The 25,407-nt window shown below is 34.1% G+C and overlaps 1 protein-coding gene across 1 annotated transcript; it reads left to right on the forward strand.

Moving 5' to 3' along the window:
- LOC132698024 (leucine-rich repeat protein SHOC-2) lies at positions 1 to 24,818 on the forward strand. The gene is made up of 10 exons (XM_060663856.1): positions 1 to 194; positions 2,203 to 2,388; positions 2,439 to 2,587; positions 20,281 to 20,449; positions 21,287 to 21,534; positions 21,740 to 21,887; positions 22,214 to 22,444; positions 22,502 to 22,723; positions 22,778 to 22,991; positions 24,210 to 24,818. The coding sequence occupies exons 2-10, from the start codon at positions 2,224 to 2,226 to the stop codon at positions 24,815 to 24,817; spliced, it is 2,154 nt and encodes a 717-aa protein (XP_060519839.1). The 5' UTR covers positions 1 to 194; positions 2,203 to 2,223; the 3' UTR covers position 24,818.
- The last annotated feature ends 589 nt before the right edge of the window (positions 24,819 to 25,407 follow it).

Consider the following 25,407-nt stretch of genomic DNA (forward strand, 5'->3'; position numbering starts at 1 on the left):
GTTGTTCACCGGGTCAGTCCTCAGTTCTCGTGCAATCGTCGAATCAATCAGTCCGAACGCGAACTGCCGGGAGCTGAAAGCTCGACACCACGCGGACCGAACGCTGCCTTTCGCATTTTCGCGCGGCAGTTTCAAAGTTTAACAATTTGTTGATTTCGTTTGGCCGGCGATTTTTTATTTGGATGCTGACACACGTAGGTCCCACACTTGATTTGTTGTTGCGTGTTTTTTTTTTTTTAAGTACGACCCCAGATAATTGAATCAGAGCAGTGTGTGTTCTTCAGCGTTTTTGTTATCCGGCGAAACCTTTTTTCCAAATTTGTTTTATGAAATTCTTTTGAAACAAAGATTTGCTATATAAACTCTATCTTAAGATTACAACTTACACAAAAAAAAATATTTAGAAGGAACAGCAACTAAAACAAATATAATTTAAATAATGTAAATTTTATCTGAACGTATAAGGTAATGGATGGAATACAATCTTTGAAGGGCACTGTATTAGAACAGGAACAAACTGGTATATATATATATATATATATATATATATATATATATATATATATATATATATATATATATATATATATATATATATATATATATATATATATATATATATATATATATATATAACGATTTGAAAAGAATATCGGCTATATTATTTATTTATTTACTTTGACATTTTTTATTTCGGTTGATATTTGTGGTACAGTTGTATGTGATCAGTTTAAATGCATATTGTAATTTTATACTCGCTACTAAAGACCCTCACACAAAATGTGCAGAAAACAAAAATTACCGGTAAGCCGATTCAATAAATATTGTTTGATCACCAAACAGTGAATTATTTATAATGATTATGTTGAAATATTTTAAATGTTGATTAATGGCGTACGTAGATATTAATTTGATAAAGACACGGTGTTGCCGAAACAATTGTCATACCATAATATATAATTTCGTGAAAATCTGAACTTTTAGTTCTCATTTATTTCGATAAATGGATTTTCATCAAGTAAAAGCCACCTCAGTTCAATTATTAATTTTAAGATTAATTAAAACTTTTTTTAAAATTTAAAGTATTGTATAAGGATAAATGAAAAATTATTTAGCACCCCACCACATCCATTTTTTGCATAAAATGTAAAGCGATTAGGGTGTGATTTGAAGTTTTTCTCGTTTAAAATCAGACAGAATCAATTTAAATTTGCACGTAAATGTTCATAGTCCGGCCTAATTCAGACAAAAGTTTTTCATGTTTTTTTCGAACCTAATTTACAAAGGCATGTCTGGTTTTGAATAGACGCTCATAACTGGCATTTTGTATGATCTGTATCTACTAACTGACCAAAACAAAAATATAAGTTACATTTTAAATATAAATTTAAAAAATAACATAAAAACCTAGTTGAAGATTTTAAGTTATTCAATCTTTTCAGTCATCTCAGTGATGAAAACAAATAAGAACCAAAAGTACAGATTTTCACTAAATTATATGTGTGTGTGTGTGTCGAAACAATTGTCATGTAAAAATATATAATTTCGTGAAAATCTGAGCTTTTAGTTTTTATTTATTTTGATAAATGAATTTTCATTAGGTAACAACCAACTCAGTTCAATCTCAGTGATGGATTACTAGCTCCTTAGCAATAGTTCCACAAACACTAATTTGATATTCAAATCAACTTTTGGTTAAACATGCCGAGTTTATTATTGTCGACAATCTGGTGAATGCGCATAGTTTGCCTCGAAGTATCTATTCAAATTTGGACTAATCAGGTTTATAATTGTGATGTGACAGCAGACGGGCACACCTATTTATTATCCTTCATGTGGCAGTTTAAAAAATCAAAAAACAAGATGACAAACTGCGTTGAGGAATAAAAATTGTAGATACAGAGAGGTTCGTAAAAAACACCCACTGCTGTAGTATTCTGCCACCCACTGCTGTAGTATTCTTGATTACTATCCGATCTCAAAAACTCAAAAACCACATTAAATAATTTCAAGTGCGCAACAACTTTTCGGAACATTTTCTTGTAAAAATATCACATTTTTATTTAACTTTTATAAGGCGAATGAAATTCAAAAGGGTCGGCCACGAAACTAGAGATATTGATAAATATCACTTTATTTCTTGTGTAATTTCCCAAAATCTCCTGTTCCAAAGTTTATTCCGTTGAATCGCCTCGCTTTCAGGAAATTCATTAGCGGCGCTAGATGACCAAGCTTGGCAGAAGTATGTCTGCTTTACTCCTAACCATCGTAGGCATCTCAGCGTTTCAACAGTGTCCAGTTTGGAGGGAAATCGCACCCTGTGCCTGCCGCCGTTCGCAAGCAAAGCTCTCTTCTATTACGTGCGACAAGATGGGCTCTTACGGCCAGGTTAGTTTTGTGCTATCCTTCCTGTTCCGACTTAATCTACCCAATTTCAGGTAGTGAATTTGTTGGGAGGTCATTTCGGACCCACCGACAGGGTCTCCCTTAAATTGTCGTCGTCGAATCTGCAGGATCTCGAATATAGAGCGTTCAAAGAATTAAATGTATCTATCGAAAACCTAAAACTAAACCACGACCACATAGGGTAAGTGAATGTCGCCTGGCTTTATTCTGCACTTCGGTATCATCTCCGATAAAACAAATAAACAATTTTTTGGAGAATTTGGTATTGACATAAATTAGAATATATTATCGGGCCACATGTACAAGCTATCTACATTGTTTTCATAACGTGGTTATTAAGTAGAATCACACGCCAATGACAAATGAATAAATAATCATTTACTTTGTGTTTGTTGTTATAAGATATAAAGCTCCTCCTATATATGTGTGCCATGTTTGCAAGTAGATTCACTGGTTTTGTATACATTTTATCAATCAAAATCAATCAGTTAGCTCAATCATACCAATCACAATAGCACGAAAAGGGAATTCGGAGCAGGAATCAATACTGAAAAACAGCCATATTATTAATACTAATTACATCATCCACTCTATATCATCCACGGCAACAGAACAAAAGAAATGAAAAAAGCAGAAATAAATGATAATACTTTTTCTTGTAGAATTTATAACCCAAACGAAAATTCTTACATATATTGTTGTTCATTGGTTAATTTTAACTGTATATGTTTTTGGCTTATTGGATGATTTGTTTTGATAGCTATAAGTGTACAAGATTTTCACTTAACACCAGTTTTCTATTTAAATGTTAAATATATTTAAACTTCTGGAAAATTTTCATATAAAAATGACCACTCAGTGGCGTCATAGGATAGCAAATCAAACATCAGATATAGGATCGAGTTGCGCGGAAATTTATATTCTGTGCTGTGCGGAAAAATCGTTAAAACCAAAACTAAAAAAAAAAGATTTATGCTACCTTCTGCCAAGGGCATCTTAATATAATGTACAGTTAATTATCATATATTTAGGGGGATGGTCAATGTTATCAATTTAGTTGAAGTTACAAAAAGTCAGTTATTAAGGTTCTACATTTTTTTTTAATAAATGCGGTTTTAAAATCTAAAACACACCAAAACTATTTTCAAGCATTTAACGGCGAGCAAAAAAAACTTGTTCTGATAATTCATTATTTTATGGTCAGATTGGTTTACACTACTTGTAAATACTAGTACTTTGACAAAATTAAATATCAAGTTATCCCCAAAAGATTAAATCTTTTAGACACCTTGGTCTTCAATCAATTGGGATATTCCAACACGTTAACCGTCAATTAGATACTAATAACTCTGGCAGATACTGCCTGCCTTAATTTGTTGAGGAGTAGTAGGTATAGTTTATCTCTAAGTATACCGTGTTGGCCTTTATCGAAGTTAACTGGGGACGCCAATAAAACTTAGCACCAGCAGGCTCTAAAGGACAGAATATTAGTTACGGACTCTGAAGTATGATTTGTCCAATAACAATATGTAATAAAATTGCAAAAAAGGTTTATTGGGTACGATACCTTTAGACATTTATATTTTAAAAAATTGAAAATATTCTGACGTTTCTCAGTTCTCTGTTCAGCATTCATCATCGCGTAAACGCAACTACACTGTTTTGTCAAAATGTTACTGTCATAGAAAAAGTATAAACTTTATTACAATTACAAACTTCTACATGATTGTCATCATGACTTACATTAATGGAACTATAAAATAATAAGTCAAGAAATTTCGGTTGTGGGCTGAATATGAATTCGCACCTTAACACGCGATATGTCACTAGTAAATCGACATCAAAACACACACGCAATTTGCCAAATAACATTTCTCGTCACAGTAATGACGCTTTTCCTTATTATTGCACAAATTCGTAACGGAGAGACGCGTAATTAAACAATTTATCAATTAAAATTTAGTGTAGGTTTTTTAATTCACTAAATACTCTCTTTGCATATAACATAATATCGGGATGTTCCAGTAACGACGTTTCCCACCCGCCATTTTATTGATCGGCAAGGCCATCCCTTATGTTTGGGTTTATTTTATTAGCAAATGTTCAAAACTGTTTTATTATCGCCTCAAGTACACTAACCAAAACATGTTGTGATGTATTAAAATCTGTCTCGCGTAAACATCGGCAATAAAAAATATATTATTTTTATTTATTTGAATCTAGTGATTAAAGTGACAAGTGGGCCACCACACGGCCATATCAGGCAACGTTGGCACCAATTTTGTAATATTTATGATGATAAACATGTCGTGGATATTATAAAATCAAAAAACAATATAATGTGGCAAACTTGGATATTTCTATAGATCTCGGTAACTATAAGCGGTACAGATGGTACATGCTCGATCGTCTTTTTTGAGAGGAACTCAATGGTTCAAACAGGAATAGGTATTTTGATTAATTTCAATAGATTTCGTATTTTTCACGTTACAAAGGGATGTTTACACATTATTGAGGTACGTTTTCGAGTAGAATGGATTTGCCTTTACAGATTTTGATTCTTCTATCAACTCGTAGCTGGCTATGAACTAATTAAATAAACTAAATAGACCAACATGGCCGTTGACAGTTCGCCAATTCCACAGGTTTCAGTTTATTTGTAGCATTTTCTTGTTTTTTCTTCTACACGAAAAATGATAGCGGCATCAATTTTTATTGTTCTTACGGCCATTATATTATCTAATAGCAATTTGCAGTTAACTAACATTTTTGAGTAAGAATTAAACAGAAATGCAGATAAAAGTTAAACATTTTGGAGAAACAAATATATATATACCAAGAGAAAAAAAATGGTTGAAGAAATTGAAAATCAATAAATAATTAAAAATCGCATGAAGAGCTTTTTTATTGAGATTATATGGGTAACTTCTAAACTATTAAAAATACAGAGTCAGTTATTTTTAAAAAAATCTTTGATTTTGATATTTGCTCCCTGGCACATTGATTTGCTGTTTTACAAAATGAAGTTATGTCAGTTTTAAAATGCACAAAAATACAGCTTGTTCTATGTAAAATTTCAATGTTGATAGGAGTAGTTCATTTTCGTAAAACAACACAAATACATTCGCTGACATGACCGTCAGAATTGACAAACGTCAAAATTTAAAACATGGGAAATATCTCCGAAAACATCCGATGGCTCCTAAATCCGTGTGGTAAAATTCCGGAAATGTCTGAAGTGACTCGGATTCATGGGAAACGAAACTGACGTGGTGGGTAATTAGGTATTTTACAGACGGGAGTAGAAAATAGTATATTATGCAACAAGTGCCGTAAACGTCATTTGACTCACGAGTTTATTTGACATGAGCGGAGTGCAGCGGAGCGAGTTTTTAATAAACGAGTGAGTTAAAAAGTTTACCGAACGTGTTGTATACTATGCTTTTTCTACGACCGTTAGGTTTTGGGTCCATTTTCGCAAAACAACACGAATACATTCACTGACATGAACGTCAGAATTTACAAACGTCAAAATTCAAAGCGTAGGAAATATCTCCGAAAACATCCGATTGCTCCCAAACCCGTGCGGTAAAATCCCGGAAATGTCCGAAGTCTCTCGGATTCATGGGAAACGAAACTGACGTGGTAAAGTGACGCTTCCCGCACGCTAGATCGGTGGGTAATTAGGTATTTTACAGGCGGGAGTAGAAAAAACGAATTACTTCCCAAGAAACTGAACTTATTTTTCAAAATTGAAAATAAATATACTTAGATCAAAGAATTTGGTTCTAACCACCACAGTCCACTCTTGATACTTTATACAAAACTTTTATCCATTTAACCGACTCTATATGTAATCGTTTACTAAAAGACTGGCCGATATTAATATGTATTAGACGAAAAATATATTGCACATGTACAAAAATTGAAAAGAATATAAAGAAAGCTTTAATGAGCAGGAAGAGGACCAAAAAACAAAGACTTTTTGATGTATTTGTATTATTTTTACTTATTATTATTAATCTATAGTGTTGTAATAACATTTATTAGTTTGGTTGGGTAACGGGAATCAAAAGCCTGAATAGTAATTTAAGCTAATTTGTTTCAATTCGACCCAAAAATCTTTGGGAAACGAAAATCAATGTTGCTTATCGGTTTTCAAAAGCTGCGTATATTATTACCTTAAAAGGTAATAACAAATTATTTAGATTCTTGGAAACCATTGATTACATTTCGCAAAATGATTCGATATTTCATTATACGCGATCGGATTTATCAAAACAGCCAACCGGTTTTTGCTGCCCGTATTGCATTACGTCCATTGTAAATTATTTTAAATAATCAGAATAATATTATTATTTATTACAACTTCCACGACTATCTAGGCGCCACGTATATCGGACCGTTTTATGGCTCGTAAAAGCGATAATTTTTTCAAAAGAGACATCAAATCCAAGTTCAAATTACTGAAAGAATGTCACCTGTTTACTGCCGTGCCCGCATCCAACGCTCAGTTTCTTGTTATCAGCAGTATCGAACACGAATCCAGTTACATTGTCCCTGCAATGCTCCACTTGTTGAGTTCCTATAACTGAATTTAATTTAACTACGCCAGTGTCAGTTTCTAATGAAAATACACACGCGCTTATTTCAATATTATCTTTTCTAAAGCTATTGTCATTTCTAAATGCATGTCTGCCAGCAAAGGCAAAACGATCACGTACAGTATGTCCTATTTTTGATAGTTTTTAGACGTATCTCACTTATTAATAAGGCCTGCGGCCTTGGTAAGATTTTAAATAAATATATGGACTTGCAGTCACGAACGCCACTGATGTTAAAGTTAAAGATGTTTGCAATGTTCTTCGCCACATTAAGAAATGAAATTCAAATATATTGTGTTTTTTTCTCATTTTCTACGCGTTGCTAATATTTAAAATAACAAAAAAAAAACAAGTTTGCAAAAGACAGAAAGACATTTTTTTTCGTATTTCCAAATAATAAGGGCCCTATTTGTGTATAATACAAAAACACTTAAATACAAAAATAAATAAAACTAGAAACGTCAGAAAAAATGTGCACTAATTATAATTAAATTGCTACATACATACGGCCAAGTATTTAAAAACTGTACATAGGTTAACAATTTATTAGAAATATTGTGATTATAAACTAAAATCAGATGCTGTTTTGAAAAAAACGTGTCCCGTGTTGTCACAGGACAGAAATTTTCCGCTTGTCAAAGCGAGCTAGATTTTGTTATATAATGTTGAACAAATTTTTGAAAATGCTACAGAAATAAAGAAGTGATGCAGATTTTCCAGTAAAAAAAACTATTTAACTATTTTCGAAATAATAATAGATTATCACTCGATTTAAGCTATATTTTATTTATAAAACCAAATTAGATCATGTATTATTCAATTCAGAATGTGTAAATGCCTTACTTACCCAAAAAAATATACTTTCTATTAACAGATAAACACATTACTGCAACACAAGAATTTCCCATTTTGGAATTTAGTTCATAGAAGGATAAACGATTAAATGCAAAACATTTTTGCAAAACAGCACAAATTTCTTCACTGAGTGACGTGTGATCAGCATAGACAAACCTCCAAAGACCATGGCTAAAATCTACCGAAAACATCCGATCGTTCGCAAACCCGAGACTCATGTGACGGAAACGCCCGAAGTGACTCGCAAGAGTGTATAGTGAATAACAGTGAAGAATAAAATGACACTTTGTGCATGTTTGATCAGTGAGAGGAGGGCATTGTAATAATAAGAACTGAGACAATAATTCAACAATACATAATTACTATTTACGATGCCCAACATTTTTTTATCATCGCAATTTTTAAAATATCCAATGTGCCAATTTTGTACCTAAATAATAATTTCTTGAACTTATGTTAAATAATCCTCAATTTTTCTGCCATTTAATAAATTAGATATTATTTTGTGCTGAAGTAATTGTCAATTTAAAAAGTAGTCTTCAAAAATAAATTGGTTCCAACGAATCGGCCCAGAAATAAGCCGAAATAACGAAGAACGCATGTCACTCGCAGCGATTTCCAATCGAGTGGACTTATTGCCATTCGACAAAGATAAAATACCGAGACCATTAAATTAGCTATTTAACCGTTCTAATTGAAACTTGATGAGGTCAAAGGTTATCTGCAATTCTCCTTTCGCTCGACACTTAATTTGTCATCACCAACATTATCAATTTATGGATCTATCTCTGCATCGTGCGCGGAAATTCGGATAGCATTTATTTGTACACAGCGAGTCTGACGTGCTCCTTTGACAAGATACGTTGTTAGTTCCAGAAACCCGAAATTTGAAAAAAATCTCACCCAAAATTGAAACTTAGCCTTTTGTTGCATGTCTTTTCTATAAAGACCTTATATAGTACACTTCATTAAAAAGGTAGAGGACGATAAACGCAACAAAATATTTTTTTAATTTTCCTACTCATTAAAAAAAAGATTCTAATAATTTATATAGATTTTATCCTCAAGATGACGCTCTTTCCCAAAATTTAGATGCGCCAGTGGCGGAGATACGCATTATAGTTTATGATTGAGGAATTTTGGAAATTAATAAAGAAATGTTCTACGTTTACCTTTCCAAACCAGTTTTGTTCACTTTTGTTTATTCCCTAAGCTGCGTAGGCCGTATAAATATTGGACAATATCAATGCGCCGCAGGCGACATTGATACTTTCATACAGAAGATGATGCTTTCCAGCGCATGATCTTTTATGCACTAACCTGTACTTTGCCCATTTTCTTTTTAAACAGCGATTTCCAAACACTTAACTTGTTATCACAAAACATTTGACTAGATCTAGGCATATTTTGAGAAAATACTGTGGTACAAATGCCGCGTCCAAACTTATTGACGATCTGTCAGCGGCCATGTTAGCAGCGGCATCGTTATTGGTCATTGGAAATTTTAAATCTAATGCATGCATGTTAAATGGGCATTCAAAAGTAGCTATATGATGTTGGCGATACCTACTAGGTTGTGCACATTTTAAAGGTTTTTTATACGACTAGTGACAGTGTTCCTTTTTATAGATTTTCCTTTTTTAATGTTGTTCCATATTTGAAGTAAATTTTAATACAAAAGTAATTAAAACAAAATTAGTTATCTCAAATATGCGATAGTTAATTGTAAAACTTTTAAAATAAATTAAAAAATAGCTAAAAATAAAATACATTAAATAGGGAGTAAAATACACAGGAATTTATGATTTTGTTTTAAAAATCAACATTTTGATTTAACGCGTTTCCCGAATAATTATATAACTATTTTTTCTTGGTTACTCCAGTTTTAACAACTCAGTATAGTATAGAGGCTAACTAAACTAACCAAAACAAGTATGTTATAAAATTACGGGTGTACAGGGCGTTACTTAAGGATGAACTTAAAAAAAAACGTTTTTATTATTAAAGTTATTGTCATTTACAGTGACTTTAACTTTAGACTAACTATATGTACCAAAACTAACCAATTTCTTTGGCCTAAAAGAATGTCTGACTTGTTGAATGGCTTATTTTTTCGCACTGGGCGGCTGAAATTCTATTTCCTGATTTGTTTACATTGAATAATATTTTTGTCAATAATAGGGTGCCCAGAGGAATTTATCAATGTAACCTAGTCAACAACTCTACCAAATCTCAACAAAATCGCCAGGTTTTTACAAAATTGGATTTAAAATTTGCGAAAAAATATTTTTTTCTCCAGAATAGGTGGACATAGTGTTGGGGCTGGAACACTTCTTAATTGCCTAGTCAAATTCGATCAAAATGTTTTGGGTAATATCTTGCAATTGTGATGTCCAATTTACCCATGGCCATGTTCAAGGAATACCAGAATACGATACTGAACGATTCGGGGAATCCCAATAAAAATATCCACTTAATTTAGTTCTCAGAATGATGCGACGGCGACGTAACGCACAATATGAATAAATAAATATAAATTTCATTTTTTTATAAAGCCTTTATGAAGGCTGCGAAAATCTAAACATTTTTTATTCTAACTTAATTGTGTTCAGTTCAAATTGTACTGTATTGTATTGTATTTATAAAATTTCACAAAAAAAAATTCACAACCCTAGTTGGACATAAAACTGTACATCACTAACCACGGAGATTTGCGCAAAATAAGAAAATTACTAAAAAAAAATTGAAGTTAAAACGCAAATAATCAAAAATTCTTATATGTGCGCTAACACAATATCCCTCCATCATTCGTCTCATCAATCGTCTAATGCTAATACAGTATATTATGCAACAAGTGTGATAAATGGCATTTGAGTCACGAGTTTGTTTGGCACGAGCGGAGCGCTGCGGAGCAAGTGTTTAATCAACTGGTAATTTCAAAATGTTGCCAAACGTCATTCAATCACATGGCCGTCAAAATAGACAAACGTCAAAAGTCAAGCCGCGCTGTAATATCCCGGAAATGTCCGAAGTGGCTCGAATTTGCAGGGAACGTAAAATGGTAAAATGACAATTCCGCACGCTAGATCAGTGTATAATTAGGTATTTTACACTTTGACTTAGCTCTGTCAAAACAATAATTGTTAGATCATTTGTATTAAATACCTACTAGATTTTTGGAATCCTAGCAATATGGCCATGTTTGTACCAAATCTGACCACAGAGCATCGTTTGAATATAAAACCATTGTACCATCATATACATCGAATGGAAAATTGCGAGCCAGCTTTCTGCAACAAAGTAAAGTAACTTCTTGGAGCCGCGGTCTGCTTTCTACGTCTAGGCACGCGACAACATTAGCATCAATCTTAAGAACGGGTAAACTCGCTGACAACAACTAATTGGATGATGACAGTTTGCAGATTAGTGGATGGCGGCGACAAGTTTTTGCGCCTTGATTTATTGCCAGATGAGTCATGTCTGAGTAGGTATGCTGAAGAACGTTACGCTTTTCTGAGAGTGAGACTTAGGGAGGGGTAATAGTAGAGCCAATGTACCGATCATAAATATGTAAATATGACTTCTTTCAAATTTAAAAATTGCCTGCTGTTGGTTTTTTTATTTGGCGTAGATAACTAGTTTAGTTAGATACATATTTTTTTATTTTCTATATGTCTGTAAAAAATATGACGGTAGAAACACCTACTATTAAGTCTTAAAAATATCATCAAGTAAGGTTTGGATTTAATTCCCCCTAAGGTAAATAAAAATTAAACAAACCGTCTGATTCCTCACCAGTCGCTATTAAAGCATCAGGGACGGACTTTTAATGGGTTTCAAAAATATAAAAATTAAATACAATATTATGTTTATTTAGGTATAATATAATCACATTAATTGTAATAGAACCTTTGAAGGCGCTTTTGTCTGACAGATTTTACTAGAATTAATCCACCCATTGGATACTATATCGTGTCACATCTTGTTCACTATTGTCAAGAAGGTGAGATCGAAAATCAAAAATATCTTTTATCGAGGATACTAGCTTAACTTAACAGCAGGTCTTGTCTTGTCAGAAAGAAGAGGCATGAAGGTCGTAATTACTTTTTCGCGGACGGTCCGCCAAAAGGCAAAACGGTATATTTTGAGACACAACATACACGTTAGCAATATATTTTTTGCTATTGCGCAGTTGAATATTAAGTATAACTTAAATTTGATTATGCTTTGATTGTCACTAACCACATATCAAAAGTTCTGAAGAAATATAACGTCAAAACCAGATTTACCACTTGTCCAAAAATCTTTCAACATCTTCGTTCCGTCAAAGTCAAAATTCGGTTTGAGATAACAAGAGTTTACAACATTCCATGCATATGCGGCAAAGAATACATTGGGAGGGACCGGACGAAAAATATCCACTAGACTCAAGGAGCACAAAAGAGCCTTAAGACTAAGATAAATAATGATAATAAAACTTATCAGCAGTTGCCGAACACAATCACGAAACCGTACATAAAATTTTATTCGATAGAACTAAAATTCTTACATGTTATCAACTCTTCTACCAACGAAAAATCCTAAAATCTATAGAAATCAATAAGCGATCATATAAATCTTAACCGCGACTCAGATCTTTATCTGTCACCAATATGAGAATCAGTCATCGGAGACGATGTTTATACCCCTCATTTAGCTCCGCCCTCCTCAAACAATATATAAACAGGTGCAGAGTAAAATGCGAACCAGTTTCAGTTAAGTTCTGAAGAAGCCAACAGGATGATTGGCGCAACGTTAACAAGTTCGACTCAACAACAACCGTTGCAGGAGCAATCCAGAAGATCCTTAAATATTATTACAATGGCCTGTGGAAGTTTCATTGAAAAAAAAAGAGTGCAAAACACCTTCGAGGCAGAATGAGTTATACAAACCCTGCACATATTAAATTTCCACAAACATTAGCTGTTCCTCATACAGAAACTTTTTCCCTACCATTTTAAAGTATGACAAGTAAATAAGAGAGAATCTCATCCAAGTTTCAGTAAATAAATATGAATAGAACCCGAAACATATAACTAAATCCCGAGAAAATCTAGCCAAGGATTCATGGGAAAACTTCTGGTTTTAAAACCGTCGCTCCATCGTTGGATCTTCAGTATTGACGCAAAAATTTTAGAAGATTGACGTAAACTTCTTCTGCTGATCCACCGTCATAGCTGGAAGCAAGCAAAAACCGCCACTAATCTGCTCAACTTAATAGTTGCGACAATTTTTAATGGTCAAAGTTTCGCACACGCCAGGAAAGCAATCGAGCGAAATACGAACGTTTCGTTCTGCCCACTGGTCAATATAGCGTACTGGTCCATCAGTTGACCTTAAATAAACAGTAAATAAAATAATAAAATTATTATCTTTCAATTTCGACACTGATTGAGACATTGGAAAATTCCATTACAACTAGGCGCCGACATTATATTGATAGACCCATCATCAATGACTGCTCCGAGCGTACATAGTAATAAAATTTCAATATTCAGCGCGTAGCGTTGTTTATTTATTAATTTCTAGATTAGTGGGTTATGCTGCACCAATTTTACAGATTCGAGATTGTTTATTAAATGAATGTACATAATAGGAAACAAACGTGAGTTCCAAAACAACCGGGAGAAATTAATATCGCTCAATAAAGCAGCGCCGACAAAAATGTCAAGAGTACGGCATATAAGCAATAACCGAAAATAATTTTTAGGTGCAGTGTTACAAATAATCTGCAGAGGGCGCTAGTTAGAGTATAATCTCGCTATTTCATATCATAACTTCTTTGTGAGTGCCGCTCCGTCACTATCTTTTGAAAATTATGATAGAGTGATGATTTTTTAAATAAAAAAGTATACTACATTTATTTTGTTAAAACACCGTTTTCGAGGTATTTGTATTTGCATACGCTCGCTTTTACAGAAAATCAGCCTCTAAAAACTGGTCCCAAATGGTTTCCTCGTCAACCGTTCGTTTGATTTTGAAGCAGCAATCACAAACTTTAATAAAATGAATAAAACTGACTTGCGAAGAAGCCAATTTTGAAATTGGGACCAGTGGACGGTTTTTTGTGGCGGTGATTTTTAATTAACATAAAAATATCTCTAACATGGTGTGTTTTATCAAAACGAATGTGGTATACTTTTTGTTACTTAGAAATCACTTTAAAAGAGTAACATAACGGTACTAAAAAAAAATTAAATAAAGACATTGTACGTATTAAGTAGCACCATTTACATATTATATGAAAAAATAGAATGTAATCGTATTCGGCATCTCGAAAAACTTCTGAATCCGAATTTTCATGTCAAAAGTCTCACTAATCTCGTTTTACTACGGCATCTTTTTGGTTCGATGTCCTTATTTTTATGACGTTAATTTAGGATTTCTTTTTTGCTCATTCGTAGGGGACCACCCTGTGAATAAAGATATTATTTAATTGTCGATCATTAATTGACCAGTCGGGCTAACCTATGAAAAAGAAATTCATCTTATTCTGTAGACAGGAACTTCTTATTATGCTGGAATTTAGGATAGTTGCCTTTTGCGTAGGTGTTTTGTTTCCACAGACATAAGCATTAATATTATTAATTTATCACCGAAACTTCCACAGGTTAGGGATAGTTTTACTGCTCTGTAAACAAGAAAGTTGATAACCGATGATTTTTGGGACGGATGGTGATATGATAATGCATTAAGGAATCGGGCCGTGTGCGTAGGTTTTCTGTAAACACAATGACCCAATGTTAGGTGTGATTTTATATTGATAAGAATATCTAAGAATAGGAGGTTATTATTAGTTTCTAATTCAATGGTAAAACGTATGATAGGATGTAAATAGAGTTTAAATGTGTAAGAAAATCATATAGAGATTCTTGACCATGAAGCCACTGAACCCAGAATTAAAACAGCTTACCTTTGCTCTTCTCTCTAATAATTTACACATTAAAGATATTAAGCGTTCCATCACGAAATACACTTCACCGTAAACATCCAATAACAATGAGGTCGAAAGCAATCCCACACTTGCCACTGTTGTCCTTACATTCAAAGCAACACTGCCACATATCAAAAGTTCTAAAGAAATATGAGGTCAAAACCAGATTTACCACCTGTTCAAAAATCTCTCAACATCATCGATCCGTCAAAAACAAAATTCCATTGGAGATGCCAGGGGTTTATAGCACTCTATGCATATGCGTCAAAAAATACATTGGAGAGACCGGGCGAAAATATCAACTAGGCTCAAAGAACATAAAAGAGCCTTACGACTAAGACAAATAAACTCATCAGCAGTTGCCGAACACAATCACAAAACGAGACAAAAAATGTTATTCGACAAAACTAAAATTCCTGCATGTAATCAATTCTTCTACCAACGAAAAATCCGAGACTATAGGAATCTATAAGCAACCTAAGAATCTAACCTAATATGAGAATCAGTCAACCGACTATATATAAGCAGGTACAGTGCAAAATGCGAGCCAGTTTCAGTTAAGTTCTGAAGAAGCCAATAGGATTATCGTCGAAACGTCAGTAAGTTTCATTCAACAAAAACCCACGCAGAAGGAATCCAGAAGTTTTGTGAAAAGTTATTGGTATTGTATTTATGCTATTCAATTTCCACATTCTTTTGAGTTCAATTAGTAGATATAGATATTTTGAAAGTTTTTCCTGTCCTGTTTGTATTAGATCATGTGGAATTATCACTTCTTAAGTTCAATACTATTGTTATTCCTATTATTATTACCTATCCGAAGAATTTAGTACCAAAGCGATTTGGTTCAGTTCACATACTTGCATGTCCAAAATTACAGCTTTCTGGATGTCAGCGAAGGTAATCCAAAATGGGCCAGACTGTCGGGCAGAGTTTTAGGAATCTCAAAAGCGAGATCTGAATGCGCGGCCGTTTTCTATTGAAATTTGGTAGAAAGATTACATGTATTTGGTAAAGCTACGTCGATGAGGAGGACTGGGTTGACTTTTCTATCCACTATCTCTATATCAGTTCGGATATCCGTCACCCGTCTGTCGGTGATAATGGTTTAAAATTGTCTTTCTCAAGCACCTTCTGTGACTGATACTTGAAGTACGGTATATGGGGAGTGTTAAGGAGTCCAAACTTATTGGACAATTTTTGGTTTTGGTTACATACTTGATTGTGTCTATGTGGGTAGTCGATATTTGCTATTATGTGCGGTATAGCTTTTGATGTTTGCTGTCACTTTCTATACTTATCATATTGGGTGCTAGAATCCCCTATGACAAATTTCATGTACTTGTTTATATTAATGACCTGCTCTTGAATAGTAAAAGGAATTCGACTAGTTAAATAACTTGTTGGAAAGTACAAACATACAAATCAGAGGAAAATCTATACATTAAAAGATGTTCAAGTTGCTTATGATTTTGTTGCATGATCCGTATAAAGAAGTACAGTACAGTTGCTTCGGTGGGCTTTAATGATTAAGCCATATTTTGCGATATTAAACATCGTGTATTCACAGCGAGACAAAAATACAATGGAGTCACCTTAATAAATTCCTTTACGGATAGGTATTTCATCAGTACTTATGAAGTTTGGATCAATTTGCAGGTCAAGAGTTGTCCGCTATTGTTTCATTATTGCTATCTTTGGATGTATTTTGTACATCTGCAAGATTGATAAGCCAAGAATGTAAGTAATACATTATCGAATGCTTTCTTGTCATTTACGAAGCAGTCTGTATATTTCCGCGGTCTCTCTAAGCCGGCCTGAGTATCACAGAATCTTCCGCATCCCTTTTGTTCCCATCATAAGATGTTATTTTCTTCGATAAATTTTATTGACGATACGAGCTGTAAGGATTTTGTATAAAATGGACAAGCACGCAACTGGTCATCCGTCTGAGCCCAAAGTATAAAACGCCGAGATATTATCTGGGTTGTCTGTATGTACACATTGTTACGCTAACGCTTTGTGTAAACCGTAGAATTTTTTATATCAGATTTTGGATTTTGTCGACACCCGGTGCTCTCGAATGCTTTAGAATGTTGAATAACTGACTGACTTCCTCTAGCTTGATGTGATCATGTTCTTCAGATTCAATGCAATCAGCGCTTCTCTTCTGCAAGGTCTCCTTAGATGGTGTAGGTTGATTAGTTTATTCCAGATATAGTTCCTAGCTTCCCATAAAAAACTTTTTTGATTGGTGTAATATACCTTCATGGTGTTTCCTCTTTTCGTGCACTTGATATATCTCTTATTATTATTATTAACATTATATACATGATTATTATTGTTATTACTATTATTATTGAACCAGTCTTTATACTTAAGGCGACGTGGTAAATTGTGGCCGCATGTTTAAGCTTAACGTAAAAACATTATACGCGTTGTGCTAGAGGCCTTATAAAAACGATGTGGTTTAGGTACGGTACTTGCCAACAGACTTATCCGCCTATCTTTCGATTCAATTCCGCCGACATCGACAACTTGAGGTGGCACGCGACGGCGCCTAGTACAAGTCGGAAGTGTATGACCCGTCGTCGCCATCGTACAGTGGCGCCATCGGTCGCCACGGTGAAATCGCGAGCCGGCCATCGCTGATCTTTCATACATGCACCCCGCGTGCATAATCACCGTGCTGTCACAGAAGACGTGCTTAAAAGCCGTAATCTTCCGGTGAATGTACCTAATAAACGGTTTAGCGATGTTTTAGTTTATTGGCGGAAAATATCAATTGCTATACACACTAACAAAAATCGAATTAAAAGAATCACAAAATAATAAGGGATAAACCGTAGCAAAAGTTTTAAATAGAAAATAATGAGTCAAAAATCGAGATCAAAATTATAATATGTTTGACTAAAGAAATATCTGGCGCAATAAAGGGCAAAGATTTGGGTGTTTTAATAATAATAAACTTAAACACTGTTAAAAAATTCCATTGAGATATTATATAAGAGTTAAGTAACTAGTAACTAAGATTTGGAAAGAATTTTCGAGGTGCTCCTAATGAATTATCAAGTGCATGGAGGTTAGAAGGTCGTGTCTAGTCGAGTTCAAGAGATATGGCTTAATGATCCATAAAATTAATAGAGAAGTGCAATAAGCAACAAAAGAAAAACAAAAGACGAATCACTAATTTGGTAAGATGTCTTTGGAAAGGATCCAATCTATATTTACATTTTACAATGCAACTCCAAAAGTGTATTGGTAAAATTGCAAGACGAATTATTCATACCTATTCTAAGTTATTAATATAAAATAGTTATTCAAAATAAATAATTCATATTTCATAAAAAATCAAAGTAATTTTAACAAGTTATTCTAGTAAAAATAAATCAGCCCTTAGGAAAGGAAGAAAAATCGCTGACTCATACATACCTTTAACTTCCAGGTTAGGAAGCATCTCTGGACATACGTCTGATTATTTTAGATGTTAGAATCACTCCTTAGAATATGTGGTCCCAATATCCAACCACCTTGTGTTAATAAGGTGACTTATTTTTTTACCAAATTGCTTTATCATTTACCAAAATTTTTTTCAGCTACCTATTAAAACGGATTTTCTAACAGAGCGACTTTAGTACATCTATCATGACTTCTGTACTGGCGTCTATTCTAATATAAAAACTTGCGCATTTCTTTTAGTTATTACTTACTTATTCTTATAAAATACCTCTCTTAAATTATTTCTCTTTTCATCTCTAATTTTAAAAGGATTTACTTACATTAAAGAAAATAAAATAAGTTACTGCATATTGTACATACTTATGAGCGATTCTAGACACCAATAATAGGTATATCTAAGTAAATCTTGTTCAACAACTAGGTCAATTTTTTTAGTGTTTTCTTTTCATTCCTCTGATCTATTTAAAATGAAATAAAAATGTAGTTAAAATGAGTATTTTTTTTTTAAATTGATCTACTAAAGTATCCGATGACATCTGAGCATGTACTAAATCGTAAAACAAATACGTCTTGCGGCTAAAAGGTATAAATTTAATATTAATAGCGGTGAACGGGATCGAAAATTATAATTGGATAAAAAGCATCAATTTTCTTCATTATTTAGCTTGTCCCGAGATAGAAATTAATTATAGCAAAATAGAAATTGTAGATTGAATGGTCTTATTTATTTTGCGAATATTTCTTACTGCATACTTATGCTGGATCAAAACTCGAAAATTCCGGATATGATGTGCTCAAATGCTCAGCATAACGTATATATAGATAATTCGTAACGATTGTTGAACTATGGTCCCGAGCAATAATTTAAAAAATGGTAAGCAGGAAGTACCAAAAAACCATCTTCGGGTTAAGCATTAACCCTTTTTCTTTATTAAATTATATCTGAATTCCTAACAATGATTTTGCCGGCTTTATGCTGATCCTCCCATGTCTCAGGAAAGAAGTGCTAAAGAATTTTAAAAGAAAACAATATTATTCTTTTTCTTAGCTCTATTATTTTTAAATAGATAACAAAATAATATATACATAGTAGGTATAGGGTCCTTTTGTTTTTATAATTATTAAAAGGTCCTTTGTTATAAATGTACTATTTTTCTTATTTGTATTCTTTATGACAAATCAACTATTCGATTTGATTTGACTGAGCTCGCAGATTTATTGACAGTTGCGGCATAAAAAATGGAACCGGATCAAAGCTTGATGGGAACTGGCATGTTAAAAAAGTGAGGCAAATTTTACAATCGAAAAGAACCATTAGTAATGGCGATTCTTGTCTTTCTCTTGCTCACTGAGATAAACGGGAGAATAAAGTGTAATTATCTGTTCGATTATTATGTTTACAGGCATAACTCTTACTGAAATATTTGCATTAATAATATGTGATAATCAAAATAATATGTTCGTGATTATACAAAACTTTATTGTTCGGAACTAGCGGTATGTACATTTTCAAAAAAAAAAAACTTAAAATACCCAAGTATTTACATATACATATACATATATTTAATATTTTTCATTTAATTTAATTTTTGCGACAACTAAATACAGAAAGGATACCAAAATGGTGATTTATTTTTTATTTAAATATGATACGCACAAATATACATTATCGTTTCATACAAATTGTACAAACAAATGACAATTTTCGTTATTACTTGCAAATACTTTTTACATAATCATATTTACATATTTTATTTATATAACAACTCACAAAGTTAACATTTATTTATAATATTAAATTAAATCATGTAATTTGCAAAAAATAAACTTTCTTTTGTCGGATATCTGCAAGGGTAACTCAATCCACCATTTTTACTCTGTAAATGAAGAACGAGTCAAAAGTTCAAACCTAAATCACTAAATAGAGTCCATTTTTTGCGCAATATGTGTATCTACTCACTTTAATGGCATTTTTAATTCTAGCGAAATTAATGAACAAGCTTTCGAAGGACTAAACAAAGTGAATTATTTGAGCTTAGCCGACACGACACTTGAAAGGGTACCTGAGAAGTTGTGGAAGAAAATGCCGGCAATAAAAACGTTGGACTTGGGAAGAACGAAAATCACGGAAATAACATTGTCCAATTTTAAAGTAAGTTTTTGCAAGTGAGGTTTCTAAAATGAATTTCTAACCAAACTAACCCTATATATTTTTTAAAACTCCTTTTGCTGTAAAGTCCTACAGCAATTTGTTACTTGGATAAGGAAAAGGTGAATTATTAAAAAAAAAACTTGCCTTGCCTCTCTTTTATAGAGAATTAAATGGAAGTACTTCTGAAGTCTGTAATTATACTAACAATATTATTTTAAAAAAATGTTTTAAACGATCAAAGATATATTTCATATTGAAACAATTTGAAGAAATATTTGCGCTATTCGTTTATATGAACATTAAAATAATGACTTATTGGGTATATGTAGTTATTAAAGTATCCATCCATCTTTGGAACATTCCAAAGCAACAAGTGCGGTAAACGGTATTTGACTCACGAGTTTATTTGACACCAGCGGAGCGAGTGTTTAATAAACGAGTGACTTAAAAAGTTTACTGAACGTGTTTTGTACTATACTTTTTCTACGACCGTTAGTTTTTGGGTACATTTTCGCAAAACTGACATGACTGTCAGAACTCACAAATGTCAAAATTCAAGGCGTGCGAAATATATCGAAAAACATCCGATTGGTGCCAAACCCGTGCGGGAAAGTCCCGGAAATGTCCGAAGTGGCTCAGATCCGTGGGAAACAAAACTGACGTGGTAAAATGACGCTTGCCGCACACTAGATCGGTGCGTAATTAGGCATTTTACAGACGGAAGCAGAAAAACAATTTTACTATGGACGTCAAACAAATTTTATACAATTATTAAATTCATATTTTTTTTACATTTCATTCTGACTTTGCGTTGTGCTTAGTTGAAGTAATTTTTAGGATCTGCCCAATTTGGAATGCTTGGTTGTGCCGGGCAATCAGATCAGTCGCTTAGACAAGGGATCCATACCGGCAAGGGTCCAACGCTTACACCTCGGTAGGAACAAACTACGACACTTGAACCACACTTTGGTGGGACTAAAAGATTTAGGGTGGCTTTTCGTCAACACTAACGAACTCGAAGATTTGGAAGATCAATTGCCCAGCGAAGCGCCGGATCTGAAGCTGATACATGCTTCTCAAAATAGGTGAATAATTTAGGACCGATTAGGAAACCAATGAATTGAACGCCGACATTTCTATTCGTCGATTTGAACGATTTTTATGTTGCCATTTTTTTTTAAAGAAGTACTAAAAATTGAAAAATTCAAATTTTTGTCTAGCCTATATCCTTGCAACGATAAATTGGAATTCTAAAATATTGAAAACAAAAATTGTACATATTTTTTTTAGAATAAAACGGCTACCGCAGCAACTGAAGAATTACCCAGCGTTAGACTCTCTATTTTTTCAACACAACGCGTTAATTTCATTAGAAGGTGCGCTAACAAAATCAAAAGAGCTGGTGAGGCTGGTTTTGGAATATAATAACATTAATATGGTAAGTTTGATCAGAAAAAAGTACAAATAGATCGGCTCATACTGAACTAAAAATTGATTTCACTTCACTTCACGTCACTTTACTGTGCACGTCTTCAAAGCTCTGCGTGAAACGTTATATAGCTAAGATTGATTGCGATGTCTAAAATTCTTAAATTGATCTTGCATAACAGGAGATACACTTATCAGTTTTGTTGTACATTTTTGTTTGCCCGCGAATCGTCCATCAATATTAAGGGTATATTTCTAATTTGCCCTAGCGGTATAATTTTACACGATTATCCTTCAAATTGATTGTGAATTTACAACTCGAAGCGTGCCCTTTAGATAACCAAAGACGATTTCCAAGAACTTGAAATGCTAGAATCGCTACTCCTGGGCCACAACCACATAACGACCCTGAACAACTCGCTCATCGGCCTCCGAAATTTGAACTTCCTCAATATGACATTCAATCGACTCACAGAATTTTCTTTCCAAGACGTCGTGGGACTCCAGGAATTGAGAAGCATGGATTTGTCATTTAATCAGATAACGAACATAATTGGACCAGCTGCAGTAAGTACCTACTAGAGTAAAAAAGCCTCTACAGTATAAAGCTGTTTTCCTTTCCAGAACCTGGTGGAATGGGATATCAAACTTACGGAACTTAAGCTAGACCACAACCTATTAGAAACTTTAAACGGGGCGCTGAGCGGGTTGCCCGAATTGCTCCGTCTGAATCTCAGCTTCAACAAGTTAAGGAGGATTTCTCCCGACGATTTTATTGGACTGGATCAACTTAGATTGCTCGACATAAGTAACAACCTGCTAACGACGTTGGAAGAGACCAGTCGAGTAATTTCAGCCGTTTTTACCAGTTGAAAAAATATCTGAACTGTCAATTTGTAGACTTTTTTACCACGACTATCCGAGCTCCGTGCAAGTCACAACAACCTGACAGTCCTAGAGAAAGATTTCCACGGGCTTCCGGTACTGTGCCACGCAGATTTATCGAGTAATCAGATCGTGGCGCTAGGTAGGGACTTGGTCACGAAAACCAGATGCAAAATTGAACACGGCGTTCACGAGGGCACCTGGGACACATTGAAAATATATCTCCAAGGTAAGTTTCGATTAAATTTATAGTCACTATATATAGTCAAATCTCCGCAAATTTTTTCGACACCCTTTAAATTAAATACTATTTCAAAACCATGAACGGTTATTGCTATAGTTTATCTGAAATTGCAGATTGGGAGGGCTAGTCTTTAGCCTGCCTGTCACTGAGACCGAAAGGTTCTATTGTAACTCCCTCCATAATCGTAAACCTTTACCTAGGTTTGTTTTCGTGACTAGACTCCGTAGGTCTTTTGCCTGTTTGCCTCTGGTATGGTTACAGATAAAACGCACTCTCGATAGACTTTTACTTCACATATGTCGCATTGTCCTCCCCTTCTTGGCAGTGTTTTCTCCCACTCCCATTAGGCTTACAAGCCGTGAATAGCCTGTCAGTTTTACAGTAGTTGGGGAATTATTCCGTCTTGCGTGTCTATTCACCATTGGCAGGAGTTATCTTTCATCCATCTTTAGATGATTCTGCAATCGGTTTAACCACCTTTAACGAGCCTTGCCGAGCTACTTCGTCTTTCGTTGCCTTAGTGCTCCGGCACCCATTTTATTCTGACTTTCTATCTAGTTTAATCCCTTATGACAATCCAAAACCAACTTGGATAGCATAAGACTTATTGCAGATCTTTTTCGTCTTTCTCTTGTATGGTGCTATAGGACGGTTAACTCTGGCCGCTAGAATGGAAATTTTAACTTGCGTCCTGGGTTCATATTGCGACTTCTATTCCTTGTTAAGTTTTTCGGGTCCCAATCCTTTATGCACCTTCCTATTGCAATTGTTGCACAAAATGTGGTCCTTTGAATGTGCAATTTTCAAGTAAACTTTTCTTCAAACTCCTAGCAACTTTGCTTGTAAAAATGTAGTCTTTCACCATCTACTACTCTCGTTTTCTTCCGGTTCACTGCTAGTTGCTCATTTTAGCCCCAGTTTTCCACGATCTTAATAGCCTCTTCGCTTCTGTTTAAGAGAATATTAGTACCACAACCATTAGATCATCTGTATCAACCAGTATGACCCATAACAGAGCGGGTTGTTAAATGTTTGTTAACGTTATTTTGACTGCCTGTTTTTTATATCCAAATTCTGAAACTCAAACAAGACCTAAAAACAAAAAAGGCCCCAAACGTTCCACTTTATTCTGTTGTCGGTTTGAGAAACTTTTATAATTGCGCTGCAAAGATTCTCAATCGCGAATAAACAATTATGTTTCAGATAATCCAATTTTATGCGACGCCGCACTACCGGAAATAATGTCCGCAATGGAAATAAACCACACCCGCATTTACGGGGTCTCGCACTGCCCGCCCCTAAGCGAACAACCGGTAACTTCAAAACCGAACGGTTTCTTGGGTTACATACCCGAAACGGACGCCCAGTTGGAAACCCAAGATCACGACTTCGACGCGAAAACCCTTACAAATGTATTAGATTCTACTAATCAATTACAACCGAAATTACATCCGGAGAGTCTGGGGGTGGCAAACGTGGAATTTCACTCCAGCCAAAAGTATTCTATCGAACATTTGGAAGGCATAACACCAGAAATGAGAATACACCACGACCAACCAATAGCATTGACACTGCAACCCCTGAATATCGCGAACAGCACATCAGATAGCAACGACCTTAGAAACTCCACAAATTTCGATCCGATAACACAAGGACAGCAGATAACGAAACTGGCTTCGGAAATAGAAGAGCTGAGAAGTCGCATCGACCAACTGAGCACTCAAAATGAACTGCTTCTCAATAAAACGATTTTAGAACAAAAAGAGCTGCTGCAACGATCGCCGAAAGAGGGCGACAGTAGAAAAACTTAGTAAAATCGCGTTCTTTTTTGAGCAACGTTAACTTATTACTAGTCATTTTAATAACTGTTAGGTTCTCGACGTCGGTTTATTTAATTAACGTTTTATTAGGAAAAACCATCACAATTCAGATATTATATATGACATCATTCAAAAAATGTTAAATATCTGGATAATGAAATGATCACTAAAGTTTGAAACAGTATCTAAAATAGTGTCACGCAGTTTTAATCTGGTTAAAAGAACCTAGTTTACATTTTCCATAAAAGCACAGAATCCCTCTTCATACATATATATGGACATGTTGTAGACAACCCAAATTTGTTATTGTTGGGTACAAGTTGTCACTGCTTGATTAGTTAGTAAAAGTCACTGTATTAAATTTATATTTCAGTTAGGTTATTAACAGATGTAATTTATTGACGAGTTTGTGATAGATGCAAAAACGGACCCGAAGAAACATGCTTTTACACTAGATATGATGCGATGAGACGTTACAAATCTCTTAAACTTCCATGCTAATTCAAACTAGTAAATCCTGTAAATTTCAGAAATAAACCTACTATTATGTTTAGCGCATCGAAAAATATTTATGTGCCATT

The sequence above is a fragment of the Cylas formicarius genome, unplaced genomic scaffold (genome assembly GCF_029955315.1).
Source record: "Cylas formicarius isolate icCylForm1 unplaced genomic scaffold, icCylForm1.1 PGA_scaffold_2__14_contigs__length_35257938, whole genome shotgun sequence".
Classification (NCBI taxonomy): domain Eukaryota; kingdom Metazoa; phylum Arthropoda; class Insecta; order Coleoptera; family Brentidae; genus Cylas; species Cylas formicarius.

Bases quoted from the DNA above. Each gene is read 5' to 3' on its own strand.
- LOC132698024 (XM_060663856.1), top strand. From the start codon at position 2,224: ATGACCAAGCTTGGCAGAAGTATGTCTGCTTTACTCCTAACCATCGTA. The intron at 2,588-20,280 runs GTAAGTGAATGT...TTTTAATTCTAG, and splicing joins CTAAACCACGACCACATAGG to CGAAATTAATGAACAAGCTT. The intron at 21,888-22,213 runs GTAAGTTTGATC...CGTGCCCTTTAG, and splicing joins AATATAATAACATTAATATG to ATAACCAAAGACGATTTCCA.